The sequence below is a fragment of the Oryx dammah genome, unplaced genomic scaffold, assembly GCF_014754425.2.
Source record: "Oryx dammah isolate SB20612 unplaced genomic scaffold, SCBI_Odam_1.1 HiC_scaffold_28, whole genome shotgun sequence".
Lineage (NCBI taxonomy): Eukaryota > Metazoa > Chordata > Mammalia > Artiodactyla > Bovidae > Oryx > Oryx dammah.
In genome coordinates, this window is record NW_024070212.1 from 2,212,006 (window position 1) to 2,233,868 (window position 21,863).

The window sequence follows — 21,863 nt, forward strand, 5'->3', positions numbered from 1 at the left end:
ACTCCTTCTGACTCCCCACAATTTCTCCTCCAATCAGCAGCCTGAGTGATGCTTTTAAAATGTAAAGTTATTCCATAATATATTGCTATTTCATTAAAAATATACTCCAAAGTTATTTCCATGCCCAATTCCTAAAATTCTCTGTGTGATCAGGTGCCTGCCTACCTTTCTGAACTTACTTCCTACCACTTTCCCTCTCCACCTGTACTCTAGCTACACCAAATTCTTTGCTTCTCCTGGAATAAATCATGCCATTGATGTCTTTGGACTTGTTATTTCTTCTTCCTGGTATATTATTCTCTCAGATATCTCTCAGGATCTACCCCCTCAACTCCTTCAGATTCTGATTCAAATGTTCTTTTATCACATAAGCATTCCATAACCACCCCATCTAAAAACAGTTTATCTCCCAAACCCTGATTGTTTCTTCATAGCATATATTATGCTGTGTCATTGTACAACATTTTGAAAACTCTAGGAAGCCCGGCAAAAGGTAGAATTGTGGCACTGTCATCATTCTTCCCCAGTATCCAGAGTGTTACTTGATTATAATAGGAGCTAAAAAATATGCATTAAGTTTATCTAGGCTGTGCATATAGGCAATATTATGCATTTCTTCATTTAAATTTCACAACAGATAGGCAGACAGGATTGCATTTTGTCAATATATATAAAAAAGAAAGACAAAATGCATAACTGCTCCAGGGTCATATAGCAGGTAAGCATCAGATTTGTTAAAATTTGTTTTACATTTTTAAACTACATATATACACATATATATACATTTTTGTTTTTCACATGCATATAATATCTTTTTACTAATAAAAGACAAAATTGATTTGTCATCCATGATTTTAATATATTTTAACTGAAATATATTTATATTCTTAATAATTGGGTGAATATATATTACCACATATTTTTCTTTTATCTTTCCTATAATTTTCAAGCAAAATTTTATTCTATTAATATCATACTTGTATTAATCATATAGTGTATATATTTGTCCCAAATCTAAATTTTACTCTCTGAAACATCATGGATAGCTCTTGTTAGTTTGTATTTGGTGAAATCCGCATTCACCCTTTCTTCATACAAATATAGAGAGATTTTTATCGTCTTTATGTGGCAGAACTTCAGTCAACCATTATCAGTTTCATTCTCCTTCTCAAAAGATTTTTCTGGTTCTATTATGTATTTCTTGAGGTTCAGTGTCCAGAATATTGCACTCTGCATTTCAAATGCAGACAAATCATGTTTTCATAGAAAAGTTCAATAATCATTCCTTATTTATTTCCATCAAACTTTCTAATGAATCTTAGCTTTCTTGAGTTTCAAGTTATGAGAGCTGATAAGTCCATTCTTTTAACTCACATGCTTGCTACCTATATAATAATGAACACACCTGCCGCTCAACCCCTATTATTGTTTCTTAAGGCAGCTTGAGAAGAGGGGCATTTGTGGATGTGTGCATACATGTACATGTACATGCAAAGGAGAATAACAGAAGTGTCTGTTCAAAACTTGCCAGTCTCCTTCTTCCTAATCCTGATAATCACATACTCCACCACGAAGACTCCGTTATACATTCTAAGGGCTGATGACTCCAAGTCTGCTCTCCACTTTGATTTTCAGAATATTCTATCCTAATGCTTGCCATGTATCTCTGTAGGGATACCTTATGTATCTCAAACGCTGTTTTCTAAAGCCTAAATCATCAAACAGCCTCCTCAGATCTTCCAAATTTCCTATCCTCCTGAGTTCCCTACCTTAGTAGGATGGTACACTCTCTACCCAATCATTCAAGCTAGAAATGGGATGTTGGTGTGTAGTTGGGCTTTTATTTTCTCTTTTATGTTATTCTGACATCGTAAAAATATTGCTGTTCAGGGAGACAAAAATCTTGCTGTCTTGCTTGCCTAACCTGTTTTAAAGATAGCAAATGGCTCTGCTAAGAGCACTTCTTTTATCCCAAATCTGTAGCTCCAACCAGTTCTTAGCTCCAATCAACTACTTATCTAATTCTCACACCCCAGGGCAATATTTCCCTTGCCCTTAATTATCCCAGGGTTCAGTCGCTCAGTCGTGTCCGACTCTTTGCGACCCCATGAGTCGCAGCATGTGAGGCCTCCTTATCCATCGCCAACTCCCGGAATTCACTCGAACTCACGTCCATCGAGTCAGTGATGCCATCCAGCCATCTCATCCTCGGTCGTCCCCTTCTCCTCCTGCCCCCAATTCCTCCCAGTTTCAGCTTTAGCATCATTCCTTCCAAAGACCATCCATGGCTGATCTCCTTTAGAATGGCCTGGTTGGATCTCCTTGCAGTCCAAGGGACTCTCAACAGTCTTCTCCAACACCACACTTCAAAAGCATCAATTCTTCGGTGCTCAGCTTTCTTCAAAGTCCAAGTCTCACATCCATACATGACCACTGGAAAAACCATAGCCTTGACTAGATGGACCTTTGATGTCTTTGATTTTTTTTTTTTTTACTTTATTTTACTTTACAATACTGTATTGGTTTTGCCACACATTGACATGAATCTGCTATCTAGGTTGGTCATAACTTTCCTTCCAAGGACTAAGTATCTTTTAATTTCATGGCTGCAATCACCATCTGTAGTGATTTTGGAGCCCCCCAAAATAAAGTCTGACACTGTTTCCACTGTTTCCCCATCTATTTCCCATGAAGTAATGGGACCAGATGCCATGATCTTAGTTTTCTGAATGTTAAGCTTTAAGCCAACTTTTTCATTCTCCTCTCTCACTTTCATCAAGAGGCTTTTTAGTTCCTCTTCACTATTTGCCATTAAAGTGGTGTCATCTGCATATGTGAGGTTATTGATATTTCTCCTGGCAATCTTGATTCCAGCTTGTGCTTCTTCCAGTCCAGTGTTTTTCATGATGTACTCTGCATATAAATTAAATAAGCAGAGTGACAATATACAGCCTTGATGTACTCCTTTTCCTATTTGGAACCAGACTGTTCCATGTCCAGTTCAAATTGTTGCTTCCTGACCTGCATATAGGTTTCTCAAGAGGCAGGTCAAATGGTCTGGTATTCCCATCTCTTTCAGAATTTTCCACAGTTTATTGTGATCCACATAGTCAAAGGCTTTGGCATAGTCATTAAGCTGAAATAGATGTTTTTCTGGAACTCTCTTGCTTTTTCCATGATTCAGCGGATGTTGCAATTTGATCTCAAGTTCCTCTGCCTTTTCTAAAACCAGCTTGAACATCAGAAAGTTCATGGTTCACATATTACTGAATCCTGGCTTGGAGAATTTTGAGCATTACTTTATTAGCGTGTGAGATGAGTGCAATTGTGTGGTAGTTTGAGCATTCTCTGGCATTGACTTTCTTTGGGATTGGAATGAAAACTGACCTTTTCCAGTCCTGTGGCCACTGCTGAGTTTTCCAAATTTGTTGGCATATTCAGTGCAGCACTTTCACAACATCATCTTTCGGAATTTGAAAGAGTTCAACTGGAATTCCATCACCTCCACTAGCTTTGTTCATAGTGATGCTTTCTAAGGCCCACTTGACTTCACATTCCAGGATGTCTGGCTCTAGGTGAGTGATCACACCATCATTATTATCTTGGTTGTGAAGATCTTTTTTGTTCAGTTCTTCTGTGTATTCTTGTCACCTCTTCTTAATATCTTCTGCTTCTGTTAGATCCATACCATTTCTGTCCTTTATCGAGCCCATCTTTGCATGACATGTTCCCTTGGTATCTCTAATTTTCTTGAAGAGATCTCTAGTCTTTCCTGTTCTGTTTTTTTCCCCTCTATTTCTTTGCACTGATCGCTGAGGAAGCTTTTCTTATCTCTTCTTGCTATTCTTTGGAACTCTGCATTCAGATGCTTATATCTTTCCTTTTCTCCTTTGCTTTTTGCTTCTCTTCTATCCACAGCTATTTGTAAGGCCTCCCCAGATAGCCATTTTGCTTTTTTGCATTTCTTTTTCATGGGCATAGTCTTGATCCCTGTCTCCTGAACAATGTCATGAACCTCAGTCTATACTTCATCAGGCACTCTGTCTATTGGATCTAGTCCCTTAAATCTATTTCTCATTTCCACTGTATAATCATAAGGGATTTGATTTAGGTCATACTTGAATGGTCTAGTGGTTTTCTCTACTTTCTTCAATTTCCTGAATTTGGCAATAAGGAACTCATGATCTGAGCCACAGTCAGCTCCCGGTCTTGTTTTTGATGACGGTATAGAGCTTCTCCATCTTTGGCTACAAAGAATATAATCAATCTGATTTTGGTGTTGACCATCTGGTGATGTCCATGTGCAGTCTTCTCTTGTGTTGTTGGAAGAGGGTGTTTGCTATGACCAGTGCATTTTCTTGGCAAAACTCTATTAGCCTTTGCCCTGCTTCATTCCGTATGTCAAGGTCAAATTTGCCTGTTACCCTAGGTGTTTCTTGACTTCCTACTTTTGAATTCCAGTCCCCTATGATGAAAAGGAAAACTTTTTTGGGTGTTAGTTCTAAAGGTCTTGTAGGTATCCATAGAACCATTCAAATTCAGCTTCTTCAGTGTTACTGGTTGGGGCATAGACTTGGATTACTGTGATATTGAATGGTTTACCTTGTAAATGAACAGAGATCATTCTGTCGTTTTTGAGATTGCATCCAAGTACTGCATTTCAGAATCTTTTGTTGACCATGATGGCTACTCCATTTCTTCTAAGGAATTCTTGCCCACAGGCGGCCAGGAGGAGCTACCTCATGTCTAAGGAGTGGTGGCTGCACTCGCGCAGGAGGACCTAGAGGAGCTGCTCTACATTCAAGGTCATGAGGGGTGGCAGTGAGGAGATACCCTTCATCAAAGGTAAGGAGTAGTGGCTGTGCTTTCCTGGAGCAGCTGTGACCCAAGTAAGATGGTAAGTGTTGCAAGAGGGCATCAGAGGGCAGACACACTGAAACCATAATCACAAAAAAACTAGTCAATCTAATCACACTAGGACCACAGCCTTGTCTAACTCAATGAAACTAAGCCATGCCCTGTGGGGCCACCCAAAACGGGCTGGTCATGGTGGAGATGTCTGACAGAATGTGGTCCACTGGAGAAGGGAATGGAAAACCACTTAAATATTCTTGCATTGAGAACCCCATGAACAATATGAAAAGGCAAAAATGACAGGATATTGAAAGAGGAACTCCTCAGGTCAGTAGGTGCCCAATATGCTACTGGAGATCAGTGGAGAAATAACTCCAGTAAGAATGAAAGGATGGAGCCAAAGTAAAAACAATACCCATTTTGAGTTTATTTTTGGGTATGGTATTAGAAAGTGATCTAGTTTCATTCTTTTACAAGTTGTTGACCAGTTTTCCCAGCACCACTTGTTAAAGAAATTGTCTTTAATCCATTGTATATTCTTGCCTCCTTTGTAGAAGATAAGGTGTCTATGCTGCTGCTGCTGCTGCTGCTGTGTTGCTTCACTCGTGTCCAACTCTGTGCGACCCCATAGACAGCAGCCCACCAGGCTCCCCCATCCCTGGGATTCTCCAGGCAAGAACGCTGGAGTGGGTTGTCATTTCCTTCTCCAATGCATGAAAATGAAAAGTGAAAGTGAAGCTGCTCAGTCGTGCCAACTCTTAGCGACCCCATGGACCTCAGCCCATTAGGTTCTTCCGTCCATGGGATTTTCCAGGCAAGAGTACTGGAGTGGGGTGCCATTGCCTTCTCCCAAGGTGTCCATAGGTGTGTGGATTTATCTCTGGGCTTTCTATTTGGTTCCATTGATCTATATTTCTGTCTTTGTGCCAGTACCATACTGTCTTGATAATTGTGGCTTTGTAGTAGAGCCTGAAGTCAGGCAGGTTGATTCCTCCAGTTCCATTCTTGTTTCTCAAGATTGCTTTGGCTATTTGAGTTTTTTTTGTATTTCCATGCAAACTGTGAAATTATTTGTTATAGTTCTGTGAAAAATACCGCTAGTAGCTTGATAGGGATTGCATTGAATCTATAGATTGCTTTGGGTAGTATACTCATTTTCACTATATTGATTTTTCCGATCCATGAACATGCTTTATTTCTCCATCTGTTAGTGTTCTCTTTGATTTCTTTCACCAGAGTTTTATAGTTTTCTCTATATAGGTCTTTAGTTTCTTTAGGTAGATATATTCCTAAGTATTTTATTCTTTTTGTTGCAATGGTAAATAAAATTGTTTCCTTAATTTCTTTTCTATTTTCTCATTATTAGTGTATAGGAATGCAAGGGATTTCTGTATGTTGATTTTATATCTTGCGACTTTACTCCATTCATTGATTAGCTCTAGTAATTTTCTAGTGGAGTCTTTAGGATTTTCTATGTAGAGGATCATGTCATCTGCAAACAGTGAGAGTTTTACTTCTTCTTTTCCAATTTGGATTCCTTTTATTTCTTTTTCTGCTCTGATTGCTGTGGCCAAAACTTCCAGAACTACGTTGAATATTAGTGGTCAAAGTGGGCACCCTTGTCTTGTTCCTGACTTCAGGGGAAATGCTTTCAATTTTTCACCATTGAGGATAATGTTTGCTGTGGGTTTGTCATACATAGCTTTTATTATGTTGATGTATGTTCCTCCTATTTCTGCTTTCTAGAGAGTTTTTAATCATAAATGGATGTTGAATTGTGTCAAAGGGTTTCTTTGCATCTATTGAAATAATCATATGGCTTTTATTTTTCAATTTGTTAATGTGGTGTATTACATTGATTGATTTGTGGATATTGAAGAATACTTGCATCCATGGGATAAAGCCTACTTGGTCATGGTGTATGATCTTTTTAATGTGTTGTTGGATTCTGATTGCTAGAACACTTTCTAACACCATACACAAAAATAAACTCACAACATAAGACCAGAAACTATAAAACTCCTAGAGGAGAACATAGGCAAAACACTCTCTGACATAAATCACAGCAGGATCCTCTATGACCCACCTCCCAGAATACTGGAAATAAAAGCAGGAATAAACAAATGGGATCTAATTAAAATTAAAAGCTTCTGCACAACAAAGGAAACTATAAGCAAGGTGAAAAGACAGCCTTCCGAATGGGAGAAAATAATAGCAAATGAAGCAACTGACAAACAACTAATCTCAAAAATATACAGGTAACTCCTGCAGCTCAATTCCAGAAACATAAACGACCCAATCAAAAAATGGGCCAAAGAACTAAACAGACATTTCTCCAAAGAAGACATACAGATGGCTAACAAACACATGAAAAGATGCTCAACATCACTCACTATCAGAGAAATGCAAATCAAAACCACAATGAGTTACCATTACACACCAGTCAGAATGGCTGCGATCCAAAAGTCTACCAGCAATAAATGCTGGAGAGGGTGTGGAGAAAAGGGAACCCTCTTACACTGTTGGTGGGAATGCAAACTAGTACAGCCACTATGGAGAACAGTGTGGAGATTTCTTTAAAAAATTGCAAATAGAACTGCCTTATGACCCAGCAATCCCAATGCTGGGCATACACACCGAGGAAAGCAGAATTGAAAGAGACACGTGTACCCCATTGTTCATCATAGCACTGTTTATAATAGCCAGGACATGGAAGCAACCTAGATGTCCATCAGCAGACGAATGGATAAGAAAGCTGTGGTACATATACACAATGGAGTATTACTCAGCCATTAAAGAATATATTTGAATCAGTTCTAATGAGGTGGATGAAACTGGAGCCCATTATACAGAGTGAAATAAGCCAGAAAGAAAAACACCAATACAGTATACTAATGCATATATATGGAATTTAGAAAGATGGCAACGATAACCCTGTATGCGAGACAGCAAAAGAAACACAGATGTATAGAACAGTCTTTTGGACTCTGTGGGAGAGGGAGAAGGTGGGATGATTTGGGAGAATGGCATTGAAACATGTATAATATCATATAAGAAATGAATCGGCAGTCTAGGTTCGATGGAGGGTGAAGGATGCTTGGGGCTGGTGCACTGGGATGACCTGGAAGGATGGTGTGTTGGGGGGAGGTGGGAGGGGGGTTCGGGATTGGGAACATGTGTACACCTGTGGCAGATTCATGTTGATGTGTGACAAAACCAATACAATGTTGTAAAGTAAAAAAATATAATAATAATTAAAAAAAAACAACACAGCACCCAGTTGTAGATGTGACTGGTGATAGAAGCAACGTCCAATGCTGTAATGAGCAATATTTCATAGGAACCTGGACTGTTAGGTCCGTGAATCAAGGCAAATTGGAGATGGCAAGAGTGAACGTTGACATTCTAGGAATCAGTAAACTAAAATGGACTGGAATGGGTGAATTTAACTCAGATGACCATTATATATCCCAGAGCTAGGAACCAGGCAAATCTAGCCTAAAATCCACTGGGAATATTCAAATCAGCCAATCCTCAACTGTTTACTTTACCCTGCCCTGCCGGTATATTGTCAGTATATTGTCAAGGCTGTATATTATCACCCTGCTTATTTAACTTATATGCAGAGTATATCACGAGAAACACTGGGCTGGGAGAAGCACAAGCTGGAATCAAGATTGCTGGGAGAAATATCAATAACCTTACATATGCAGATGACAGCAACCTTATGGCAAAAAGTGAAGAGGAACTAAAAAGCCTCTTGATGAAAGTGAAAGAGGAGAGAGTGAAAAAGTTAGCTTAAAGCTCAACATTCAGAAAACGAAGATCATGGCATCTGGTCCCATCACTTCATGGGAAATAGATGGGGAAACAGTGGAAACAGTGCCAGACTTTATTTTTTGGGGGCTCAAAAATCACTGCAGATGGTAATTGCAGCCATGAAATTAAAAGATGCTTACTCCTTGGAAGGAAAGTTATGACCAACCTAGATAGCATATTCAAAAGCAGAGACATTACTTTGCCAACAAAAGTCCATCTAGTCAAGGCTACGGTTTTTCCAGCGGTCATGTATGGATGTGAGAGTTGGACTATAAAGCTGAGCTCTGAAGAATTGATGCTTTTAAAGTGTGGTGTTGGAGAAGACTCTTGAGAGTCCCTTGGACTGCAAGGAGATCCAACCAGTCCATTTTGAAGGAGATCAGCCCTGGGTGTTCTTTGGCAGAAATGGTGCTAAAGCTGAAACTCCAGTACTTTGGCCACCTCATTCAAAGAGTTGACCCATTGGAAAAGACTGATGGTGGGAGGGATTGGAGACAGGAGGAGAAGGGGATGACAGAGGATGAGATGGCTGGATGGCATCATTGACTCGATGCACATGAGTTTGGGTGAACTCCGGGAGATGGTGAGGGACAGGAAGACCTGGCGTGCTGCGATTTATGGAGTCACAGAGAGTCGGACACGACTGCGTGCCTGAACTGCACTGAACTGAACTGCCCTGCTTGTCCCATAGAAACTCCAATCAAGTCTCTAGTATCAGTTTTCCCCTTGTTTCTGTTTCTAGCTGAATAAATTCCCATGTGGCCTTGCATGGCTTGGTATGTCTCTTTCTCTTAGAAAATGTAAGTAATACATTCTCCTCATTGACCTCTCCATGTTGCTGCTCACTCACCTCCATAAACTAAAATCCCATGAGTATAGTTTTAATATGTTTAGAAAATTAATTAGACAATAAAACAAGAGAAAGTTGATGAACATTTATGTGTTTGGGACTAGTGTAAACTGTATATGTATTTTCCTCTTTAATATGCAAAACAACCACTGAATTGGTGAATATTTTCACCATTTTATATATAAGGAAGATGATGCACAAATAATTAAGTAAATCTGATCAATATCATACACCTATAAAGTGGTGACACTAGGATTCACACCACAGGTGTCTGGATTCAGATTTCTATTCAAGAGAAAGAAAGAATGTATTGAATTTCAAAGGACTCTCTCACAAGTCTTCCATCTTGTTGATGGAATCTTACCAGATTCCTGACTTTTTAAAAATTTGGCTCAGAAAGATGGAGTTTATTTTTATGGCATAGTATATTATTTGCTTCTCTACAGTCTAAGGTTTCAGAGCCTAAAGAAAAAGTGCACAGTGGCTTGAAAACATCAAGAGTGGGGACAGATGAAGCTGCCACCATGCCTGAAATTCAATTATCTTCTTCTAAGTTTAATGAATAGAATGGCCAGAGAAACATGAGAAAAGAAATGATGATTAACATTCTCCTAAGATAGCTGATACTATTTCTGCTTTATTGACTATGCCAAAGCCTTGGACTGTATGGATCACAATAAACTGTGGAAAATTCTGAAAGAGATGGGAATACCAGACCACCTGACCTGCCTCTTGAGAAACCTATATGCAGGTCAGGAAGCAACAGTTAGAACTGGACATGGAACAACAGACTGGTTCCAAATAGGAAAAGGATTACATCAAGGCTGTATATTGTCACCCTGCTTATTTAACTTATATGCAGAGTACATCAAGAGAAATGCTGGACTGGAAGAAACACAAGCTGGAATCAAGATTTCTGGGAGAAATATCAATAACCTCAGATATGCAGATGACACCACCCTTATGGCAGAAAGTGAAGAGGAGCTAAAAAGCCTCTTGATGAAAGTGAAAGAGGAGAGCGAAAAAGTTGGCTTAAAGCTCAATATTCAGAAAACGAAGATCATGGCATCTGGTCCCATCACTTCATGGCAAATAGATGGGGAAACAGTGGAAACAGTGTCAGAGTTTATTTTGGGGGGCTCCAAAATCACTGCAGATGGTGATTGCAGCCATGAAATTAAAAGACGCTTACTCCTTGGAAGGAAAGTTATGACCAACCTAGATAGTATATTCAAAAGCAGAGACATTACTTTGCCGACTAAGTTCCATCTAGTCAAGGCTATGGTTTTTCCAGTAGTCATGTATGGATGTGAGAGTTGGACTGTGAAGAAGGCTGAGCACCAAAAAAATTGATGCTTTTGACCTGTGGTGTTGGAGAAGACTCTTGAGAGTCCCTTGGACTGCAGGGAGTTCCAACCAGTCCATTCTGAAGGAGATCAGCCCTGGGATTTCTTTGGAAGGAATGATGCTAAAGCTGAAGCTCCAGTACTTTGGCCACCTCATGGGAAGAATTGACTCATTGGAAAAGACTTTGATGCTGGGAGGGATTGGGGGCAGGAGGAGAAGGGGACGACTGAGGATGAGATGGATGCATGGCATCACGGACTCGATGGATGTGAGTCTGAGTGAACTCCGGGAGATGGTGATGGACAGGGAGGCCTGGCGTGCTGCGATTCATGGGGTTGCAAAGAGCCAGACACGACTGAGTGACTGAACTGAACTAAAAATAGCTGAAGTCTACTTTCAAGGTGGTAAAACATGAACTCTAAATCATCCTTATGTTCCAAGTTTGGCCCACTGATTCCAAAAGGCAGAAGCAAAATTACATTTTTAAAATCCTAGAACATACCTGTGTTGAGGTAGCAAACCATAAATTTCATGGTTAAAGCGAGCATTTAATTTACTCTCCGCCCATCTGTTGATTAAGAATGCAGGGCAAATTTTGTTGAGAAGAGAATTAAAACGAGTAAAGAGAACAGTGTCCATCGGCATCCCATAATCCCAGACCCGGTTCCAAATCCATGCACCACGTTTTGTGCTGAGAAACACCTAGGAGAGAATGCAAGTAAATGCAGAATAGATATGATAGTTCACTTTCATAGGATAATTTCTCAGTTCTTCAGATATCACTCATTTGTCTCATGAGAAGAAATGGATAAAAACTCTACTGTCCTTTATTTTGAAGAGTTCTTCTGTTCTCAAAAGCACAAAGACTAACAAATAGTTACACACACTCCCACATACAGACACATCTGACTTGTTGCTTATAGCACCAAGCCTTCTTCTGGATTAACCCACTATTCTTTTTGAACCTTTCCCAAAGCAGTATTTGATGTCTGCAATGTCTTAAATTCCAAAAACACATAATGATTTAAAAAGGCTAGATATCAACAGTTGACACAAAAGATCCCATCCAGCTACTAATGACTGTGTTGTAGTAACTACAACACTTAGTTAATCTGTATCCCTATTGAAGGAATTGGAGTTGGAAGATGGTGTCAAGTGTCATGTCAATGAAAAATAAAGAGATTTAAAAAATGGTTATCTAGTAAGTTTTTTTTTCTTTTTTTTTGGGTAATTCTTGGCTGAACTGGTAAAATCTTCAGACTCTGGTAAAAATAAACAAGTTGAAAGTCTTTGAGGTTTGAAATATTCATTTGTATTTCATTCTCCATTTTTCTTGTTTTGGAATAGATTATCAAGATGCCTATTAAGGAAACTGGAGAAGGAAATGGCAACCCACTCCAGTAATCTTTCCTGGAGAATTCCATGGACAGAGGAACCTGGCAGGCTATAGTCCATGGGGTTGCAGAATCAGGCATGACTGAGCAACTATCACTCATTCACTATTGAGGAAACAGGTGTGAGGAGGCAATTAACAATCAGTATTGAAACAGTGTATGAGTACGCACTACACATATTTTGTGCAATTCTCATATCTCAGAAGGTAGGGGCCAGGTTGCATCTCAAAAAAGAGAATTTAGGCACCAAACCTGTGCAGCTACATGACTGAGCTCAATCGCCAAATCAACTCCAGAATTTCCAATGCCAATCACAATGATTTTCTTGCCCTGAAATTTCTCTGGACTCTTGTATTCCCAACTGTGAATATATTGACCTTTGAAACGTGTGATTCCTGTGGGCAAGAACACAATCAAGCATTGACCATTATTTTATCTTTTAAACTGCTGGCATACTCTAAAGCTTACTGCTAAACTCAAAGGCTATATAATTTAAATCTCTCATTTTCTGGTCTACTATTCCTGATTTGTGAACTGTGCTTGTCCTACAGTATCAGACAGAATTAATTCTCCTACTGTTCTGTTCTGGAACAAAAATTTTATATTCCAAAAAATTCTCAGGTTTCTTAAAAAGTCAGATATTTTACTTCTGCCTCTTTTTAACTTATCTATATCCTGCCAAATCTTCAAAAAGAGCTTGACTCCTATATAAGTAGCACATTTTCTTTATCCATCATCTTCGTTATTATAAATACTGTTCTGATCCAGTTTCCTGTCTTGCTTTCTTAACCCAAGCTTCATCCCTGTCTACCTTGTTTTCCATCTCTTCCTAGGCCCAGTACACCCTTTCTACTAACACTAGCACTATTCACTTTGCTCTCTGCTGCTGCTGCTGCTGCTAAGTCGCTTCAGTCGTGTCCGACTCTGTGCGACCCCATAGACGGCAGCCCACCAGGCTCCCCCGTCCCTACTGGGGACAAATGCTCACTGATTCTGAGGCTGAAAGGATATAAAGCCATTATTTTTGTTTAAAAAATATGCTCTGACTTAAACAAAAACCTCATGTGGCCAAACCATAATATCTGGTTGATTTTGTACCATTTCATCTTTCAGACAACATTGAGGCCTGCACTTATAGGCTTCTCTGCTCCTCTTGTGACACTGGACAGCCCTGTTCCATCCTAATTGTGGATCATTCCTTGCTCTTTTTCCTTTATCTGGTGAATGTGCTCCAAAACCTCAGCTTTCTCTTGGAAGCAATTCTTTGATCATCACCTAGTGAATTCCTGAGCTCAATCATTGCTAAGTTCACTTTTCCTTTCAATTTTTGACTACAACTGTTCCAATTATTTCTCCTCCTGGTCCTACTAAAATGCCTCTCACTACCTGAAGATAACATTTTATTTTCATTTTTTATGAAACAATAAAAACCTGAGATGAGTTCCTCAACATCTAAAAGTTCCTGTGTTTTCACCTATCCTTCCTCTGTCTCCTTTTCCCAAGATAAAATATTTTTATTCTGTTCCATTGCCGGGAGAAATATCAATAACCTCAGATATGCAGATGACACCACCCTTATGGCAGAAAGTGAAGAAGAGCTAAAAAGCCTCTTGATGAAAGTGAAAGAGGAGAGTGAAAAAGTTGGCTTAAAGCTCAACATTCAGAAAATGAAGATCATGGCATCTGGTCTCATCACTTCATTGGAAATAGATGGGGAAACAGTAGAAACAGTGTCAGACTTTATTTTTTGGGGCTCCAAAATCACTGCAGATGGAAATTAAAAGATGCTTACTCCTTTGAAGAAAAGTTATGACCAACCTAGATAGTATATTCAGAAGCAGAGACATTACTTTGCCGACTAAGGTCCATCTAGTCAAGGCTATTGTTTTTCCTGTGGTCATGTATGGATGTGAGACTTGGACTGTGAAGAAAGCTGAGTGCTGAAGAATTGATGCTTTTGACCTGTGGTGTTGGAGAAGACTCTTGAGAGTCCCTTGGACTGCAAGGAGATCCAACCAGTCCATTCTGAAGGAGATCAGCCCTGGGATTCCTTTGGAAGGAATGATGCTAAAGCTGAAGCTCCAGTACTTTGGCCACCTCATGAGAAGAGTTGACTCATTGGAAAAGACTCTGATGCTGGGAGGGATTGGGGGCAGGAGGAGAAGGGGACGACCGAGGATGAGATGGCTGGATGGCATCACGGATTCGATGGACTTGAGTCTGAGTGAACTCCGGGAGTTGGTGATGGACAGGGAGGCCTGGCGTGCTGCAATTCATGGGGTCACAAAGAGTCAGACACGACTGAGCAACTGAACTGAACTGAACTGAACTGAACTGATTCTGTTCCAAAATGAACACTTTGTTCTCTGGCTCAATATGGGAGTAGACCTTGAGATCAAACAAACCTGGGCATACTTCATAACTTTTCACTACTAGATGCATTTGTAAAGTGTAAAATGGAAAGTGTTTCACCTAGCTCATAGGAATGATATAAGGGTCTTTTTAAACACTCCTAAAACATAGCACTTGAAAAATAAGTCTAATGTTCATCTTTGAATTTCTTAAATCTTATCCCATCCTCTCATTTTCAATAATCATCTCTAAGACCCTGTCACCTGCTCAAGCTTTGCCCCATCAAACAGGCAGAATTAGCTTTTCCAAGACCTCTTCTCTCTCAGGAAATGGCAACTCCATTGCTTAGGACAATAACATTATCCTTTTTTATCCTTTTATAACATATTACTTTAAAAAAAAAATCACACCTCATAACTGATCCATCAGCAAATTCTTTTTTTCCAACTTGTACTAGGAAGTAAAGAGATACATGGAGTAATAGGTAAATTTGGCCTTGGAGTACAAAATGAAGCAGGGTAAAGGTTAACAGAGTTTTGCCAAGAAATGCACTGGTCATAGCAAACACCTTCTTCCAATAACACTAGAGATGACTCTACTCATGGACATCACCAGACGGTCAATGCCAAAATCAGATTGATTATATTCTTTGCATCCAAAGATGGAGAAACTCTATAGTCAGCAAAAACAAGATGAGAGCTGACTGTGGCTCAGATCATGAACTCCTTATTGCCAAATTCAGATTTAAATTGAAGAAAGTAGGTAAACCACTAGACCATTCAGGTATGACCTAAATCAAATCCCTTACAATATATAGAGTGGAAGTGACAAATAGATTCAAGGGACTAAATCTGATAGACAGAGTGCCTGAAGAACTATGGACAGAGGTTTGTGAATTGTACAGGAAGCAGTGATCAAGACCATCCCCAAGAAAAAGAAAAGCCAAAAGGCAAAATGGTTGTCTGAGAAGGCCTTACAAATAGCTGAGGAAAGAAGAGAAGTTAAAGGCAAAGGAGAAAAGGAAAGATATATCCATACTAATGCAGAGTTCCAAAGAGTAGCAAGGAGAGATAAGAAAGCCTTCTTCAGTGATCAATGCAAAGAAATAGAGGAAAACAATAGAATGAGAAAGACTAGAGATCTCTTCGAGAAAATTAGAGATACCAAGGGAAATTTTCATGCAAAGATGGGCAAAATAAAGAACAGAAATTGTATGGACCAAACAGAAGCAGAAGAGGTGGAAAGAATACAAAAAGAGCAATACAAAAATGATCTTCATTACCCAGATAACCACGATGGTGTGATCCCTCACCTGGAACCAGACATCCTGGAATGTGAAGTCAAGTGGGACTTAGGAAGCATCACTATGAACAAAGCTAGTGAAGGTGATGGATCCCTGCTGAGCTACTTGAATTCTTGAAAGATGATGCTGTGAAAGTGCTGCACTCATGATGCCAGCAAATTTGGAAAATTCAGCAGTGGCTACAGGACTGGGAAAGGTCAGTTTTCATTCCAATTCCAAAGAAAGGCAATGCCAAAGAATGTTCAACTTCTGCACAATTGCAATCATTTCACATGCTAGCAAAGTAATGCTCAAAATTCTCCAAGTGAGACTTCAAAAGTACATGAACCAAGAACTTGCAGATGTTCAAGCTGGGTTTAGAAAACACAGAAGAACTAAAGATCAAATTGCCAACATCCGCTGGATCATCAAAAAAGGGAGAGAGTTCCAGAAAAACATCTATTTCTGCTTTATTGACTATGCCAAATCCTTTGACTGTGTGGACCACAGCAAACTGCAGAAAATTCTTAAAGAGATGGAAGTACCAGACCACTTACCCGACTTCTGAGAAATATGTATGCCAGTCAAGAAGGATCAGTTAGAACCAGACATGGAACAATGGACTGGTTCCAAGTTCAGAAAGGAGTACATCAAGGCTGCATGTTGTCACCCTGCTCATTTAACTGCTATGTAGAGTACATCATGTGAAATGCTGAGCTGGATGAAGCACAAGCTGGAATCAAGATTTCTGGGAGAAATATCAATAACCTCAGATACACAGATGACATCACCCTTAACGCAGAAAGCAAAGAACTAAAGAGCCTCTTATGAAAGTGAATGAGGAGAGTGAAAAAGTTGGCTTAAAACTCAACATTCAAAAAGCTAACATCATGGCATCTGGTCCCATCACTTCATGGCAAATAGAGGGGGAAACAGTGGAAACAGTGAGAGACTTTATTTTCTTGGGCTGCAACATCACTGCAGATGGTGACTGTATCTATGAAATTAAAAGACCTTTGCTCCTCAGAAGAAAAGCTATGACCAATGTAGCATATTAAAAAAACTGGATGCTTGGGGCTGGTGCACTGGGATGACCCAGAGGGATGGTACGGGGAGGGAGGTGGGAGGGGGGTTCAGGATGGGGAACACGTGTACACCCATGGTGGATTCATGTTGATGTATGGCAAAACCAATACAATATTGTAAAGTAAAATAAATAAATAAAACAAAACTATAGTAATAAATAAATAAATAAATAAAAATTAACAAAAGAGACATTATTTTGCCAACAAAAGTCCACCTAGTCAGGGCTATGGTTTTTCCAGTAGTCATGTATGGATGTTAGAGTTGGACTATAAAGAAAGCTGAGCACCGAAGAATTGATGCTTTTGAACTGTGGTGTTGGAGAAGACTCTTGAGATTCCCTTGGACTGAAAGGAGATCAAACCAGTCAGTCCTAAAGGAAATCAGTCCTGAATATTCATTAGAGGGACTGATGCTGAAGCTAAGACTCCAATACGCTGGCAACCTGATGCAAAGAACTGACCCATTGGAGAAGACTCTGATGCTGGGAAAGATTGAGGGCAGGAGGAGAAGGAGACAACAGAGGATGAGGATGAGGATGGCATCACCAACTCGATGGACATGAGTTTGAACAAGCTTCAGGAGTCGGTGATGAACAGGGAAGCCTGACATGCTGCAGTCCATGGGGTCGCAAAGAGTTGGACACGACTGAGCAATTGAACTGAGCTGAACTTCAAACTCTATTTAAGATCCAAGCACCACATTATGTCTCCACTGCCACTATCCTGGTCAAAATCACCATCATTTTTCACCTGAATTAGCAAGAACCTCCTCCCTGGCCTGCCTGTTTCTGCTTTCCCAGCTCCTTTCCCAGCTGTTCTCAACACAACAGCCAATGTGATTGGAGCATGCCACTGCTCTGCTGAAAACTTCCCAGTGGCTCCCACCTCAGTTAAAGTCAGAGCTATGGTCCAGACAACAGCCTTTTAAATTCTTACTGATCTGGTGCAGCACCCACTCTCTGACATCATCTCCCTGTACTCTTTCTTCTACTCTCACCACATGGACCTGTCTGGTACACACCTACCTCAAGTTCTTTGCACTGTTTTCTTTTTTTTTTTTTTTAATTTGCATTCCTCAGTTATTTGCATCACTTCCTCAATGCCTTGGGGTATCTATTCCAGTGCTATTTTCTTGCTGAAGCCTTACCTAACCACTTCAACTAGTCTTGCATGACAAGCCCATCTCCCCAACCAACAACCCTTTGCCCTTCCTGGTAATTGTTTCTCTTTATAGTTATTACCTTCCACATATTTATCCTTTTTTTGTGTCTCTCTCCATCTACTACCATGTATACTTCAAGGGGACAAAAATTTTGATCTGTTTAATTCTCTGCTGAGCCTCTGCCACAAAAGTGATGCTCAGTAGATATTTCTTGAATGAATACTGATTGAATGAATACAGGAATATTTAAACCTCTAATAAGCAAATAACTAACAGACCACTTTTGACCAATTTTATCTTTCTCTTTCTTCTTGTGCACTTCAAAACAGACATAAGAATGGAAAGTGGGGGAATCCAGCATCTCCTGAGAAGCCCAAAGGAGTCTCAGGTTCAGCCCTCTTAGAGTAAACAGGATACACATTCTGCTTCTAGAGCTAAGAAGGAGCTCTTGTGCAGGTAAATCATTGCTGTGTGATTCCTTATATTCAGAGTGCTTAAGCTTCCAAATAGTAAGTAGCACTGCAGTATCTTGTAAGATATGTAGTGACACTAGCACTTAGCTATTTGTAGTCATCCTGTTATGTTACATTTATCTATACATATATGTATATACATGGGGCTTCCCTGGTGGCTCGGTGGTAGAGAATCTGCCTGCAATGCAGGAGATACAGGAGAAGCAGGTTTGATCCCTGGGTTGGGAAGATCCTTGGAGGAGTGCATGGCCACCCACTGCAGTTTCTTGCCTGGAGAATACCATGGACAGAGGAACTTGGCAGGCTATAGTTCATAGGGTCACAAAGAGTCAGACATGACTGAAGCAACTTAGCATTCACTCATAAATAAATATATATATATACATACACACACATTCAGAAATAAAGCAAAATCTTAATATATTTCTGTATCTTTGCTCTTACTAATTACTTCACACTATTAAAATGTAGCACCTTCCTCTTAAATAGCCCAGAACTGGTGGTGATAGGATATTTTAGCATTTTTTTATTTTCAATTTTATAAATGTATTATTTGAACTAACTTGAAAGAATTGTATTACTTTATAATCAGAAAACATAATATTTATTATGAAACTAAGGAGACTTTCAGAATTATAAACTCTCTCCAAAAATAATAGCTACAGTGATAGTATTTCACAACACCAGTGCCCTAGAATTCAATAACACATACCTGGAAATTTCTGAAGTGGCATGAAGGGATTGGTAAAAAGGCCACTACACACCATAATCCCATCAAAGACATAGGATTCCTGTTTTCCTTCAGCCTGCACCACAACATCCCACTGTCCCGTGAAAGAGAAATCAGAGTGCTTCTTCACACTGCACACCTTTGACTGGGAATGAGAAAAAAGACTCATGACCACTCTTCCCTGATGCCCTCAAGAACTCTTGACCTCAATGAATAAAGTTGACTGCAGGTACTCTCATCTGGGCTTTCATTAAAGTGCTCAAGCATAACTGGTCTCCAGAACAAGGCATTGTTAAGGTGAGATTAGCTCAATTTGTTCAGGCTACAATCCTCAGGGTAGCTAGGGGTGATCCCACACCAGGTGTACAGTTTGGCATTTCAGTCAATCTCCCATATTTTCTTCTGAAGGAGACTTCCATGGAGATGTATGACTTCCATGGAGATGTATGTAAAGCCCATGGCTTTGGCCTGGTTTTGGGCTCTAACAAGAGACTTCCTTGTATGCTGGGTGTTCTCTGTCCCACTTACCAGAAACCGGATGTGCTTCAAAAGGTGAAAGTGTTTGACATACATACGGAGATACTCCATGATTTTGGAATTGTGCAAGTAGTTGGGAAAGTGGTCAGGGAAAGGGTAATCACTGTAGGCCATCATCTCCTTTGAAGTGTTGCTGATGACAGACTTATAGACACTTGGCCTGCCTCCTTCAGTCTTCTCCTACCAAGAAAACAAAGGACACCTGCTAAAGTATATCAACTTTAACAACCGATCAAACTATGAGTCTACTTCAAAATGAAGAGCATTGTTATATTAAGGAATTCCACAATGTTAAAACATTCATATACAAAATTATCCCTTTTGATAAGGACAATCTCTGTAAATATGACCAGGCTGGTGAAGTGAAATCTTTATATGGGCATCACCTAGTGAAATCAGATGACATATTGTGGTATTTGGGGGCATTCTGTCATAGTCCTTGAGATATATCATTGCATGGCTCCAGCAAGGAAGTTGACATTAAGTCATTTCTCTGAATCTATTTCTTCACTTGTAAGTAAGTACTTGTCTATGCCACAGAGTTGTTGTGGAAACCAAAGAATACACATAAAATACTAGGAAAACCTTGCAGGGGAAAGCAATTATCAATGCATGCTTTGTTATAGGACTTATAGAAATTGCGTGTACAGGGTGAAAAGGACACCAGCCTGGGAGATTGGAGATTTTCTTGAGATGTGTCTGTATCAGACATGGTCCATCCAGGAATATGGGAGCTCCTCTCTCAATACTTGAAACAGGGAATGTAACGCAGAGAATTGGTAACATAGGTAACGAGAAACCTGAAAAGCCAATGAGGTATTGGTGAAACGTTCCAGAGGTTAGCAAAGGCAAGCAGCCAGTACCACATCTAGGCTAGACCTAGCCAACTAAGAGTTGGTATCTTTTGACCTACCTCCTTTTCCCTCCATGGTAACATTGAAGACCATGTGGTCCAGGAGTATAACTATAAGCTGAAGAAGAGAACTTTAATATGCCTATCTAGTGGCTAGTTTTAGTCACTCAGTCGTGTTTAACTCTTTGCAATCCCATGGACTGCAGCCCACCAGACTCCTCTGTTAATGGGATTTTTCAGGCAAGAATACTGGAGTGGGTTGCAATTTCCTTCTCCAGGGGATCTCCCCAATCCAGATATTGAACCCAGGCTTCCCTCATTGCAGACATATTTTACCATCTGAACCACCAGGGAATATACCTATGATGCAGGCCAAATACTATCACTGTGCTCAGCTCTTGAGATTTCAGCTTTGTCCTGAAATTTTAGAGTTGGTATTAGTTGCCCTGACTGTACATACATACTCTTGGGCTCAAGATAAAAATCTAAAGTTCATGTATTAGCATATATGTGGTAACTGAAGCCACAGAGGGCTAGGAAGGTATCCTAAAGAACACATAAAAAGTTTAAAAAAATGGAAGAATAAGAAGAGAGCTATAATTAGCAACATGAAAAATACTGAGAAGGAAAATCAGAAAGACAACAGAGTGAAATCACAGAAGCTAGAGACAAGTGTTTTAAAAAGGAGCTGATTTTTAACATCATTGGATCCCCTTGAGAAAGCGATACAATTCTGGACAGAAAGTGCATTCAGTTTGTCCATTTTATTGGTAACAGTGGTGAGAGCAATTTTGGGGAAGTGCCAGGATGTCTATCATGTGGTGATGGTGGAGATGAAGGAAGAGCAAGCACACAAGTCTCCTTCAAGGAGCTAGAGTCTGAAAGCAAATGAGATCGATTGAACCTCATCCTTGTGCAGAAGAAAGGAATCAAATCACAGGTATTTTGTTGTTCAATCACTCAGTCTTGTCTGACTCTTTGTGATGCCATAGGCTGCAGCACACTAGGCCTCCCTATCCTTCACTGTCTCCTGGAGATTGCTCAAACTCATGTCCATTGAGTCGGTGATGCCATCCAACCATCTCGTCATCTGTCATTCCTTTCTCCTCTGCCTTCAATCTTTCC

The 21,863-nt window shown here is 39.8% G+C and overlaps 1 protein-coding gene across 1 annotated transcript in view; it reads right to left on the reverse strand.

Moving 5' to 3' along the window:
- LOC120855493 (flavin-containing monooxygenase 5-like) overlaps positions 1-21,863 on the reverse strand; it is a 28,140-nt gene that overhangs the window by 4,864 nt on the left and 1,413 nt on the right. Inside the window, exons 2-5 of the mRNA XM_040229967.1 lie at positions 19,877-20,065; positions 19,331-19,493; positions 12,517-12,659; positions 11,373-11,572 (exon numbers count right to left, since the gene is read on the reverse strand). Of these exons, the coding sequence (XP_040085901.1) occupies positions 11,373-11,572; positions 12,517-12,659; positions 19,331-19,493; positions 19,877-20,065 (695 nt within the window). The remainder of the gene's footprint in view (positions 1-11,372; positions 11,573-12,516; positions 12,660-19,330; positions 19,494-19,876; positions 20,066-21,863) is intronic.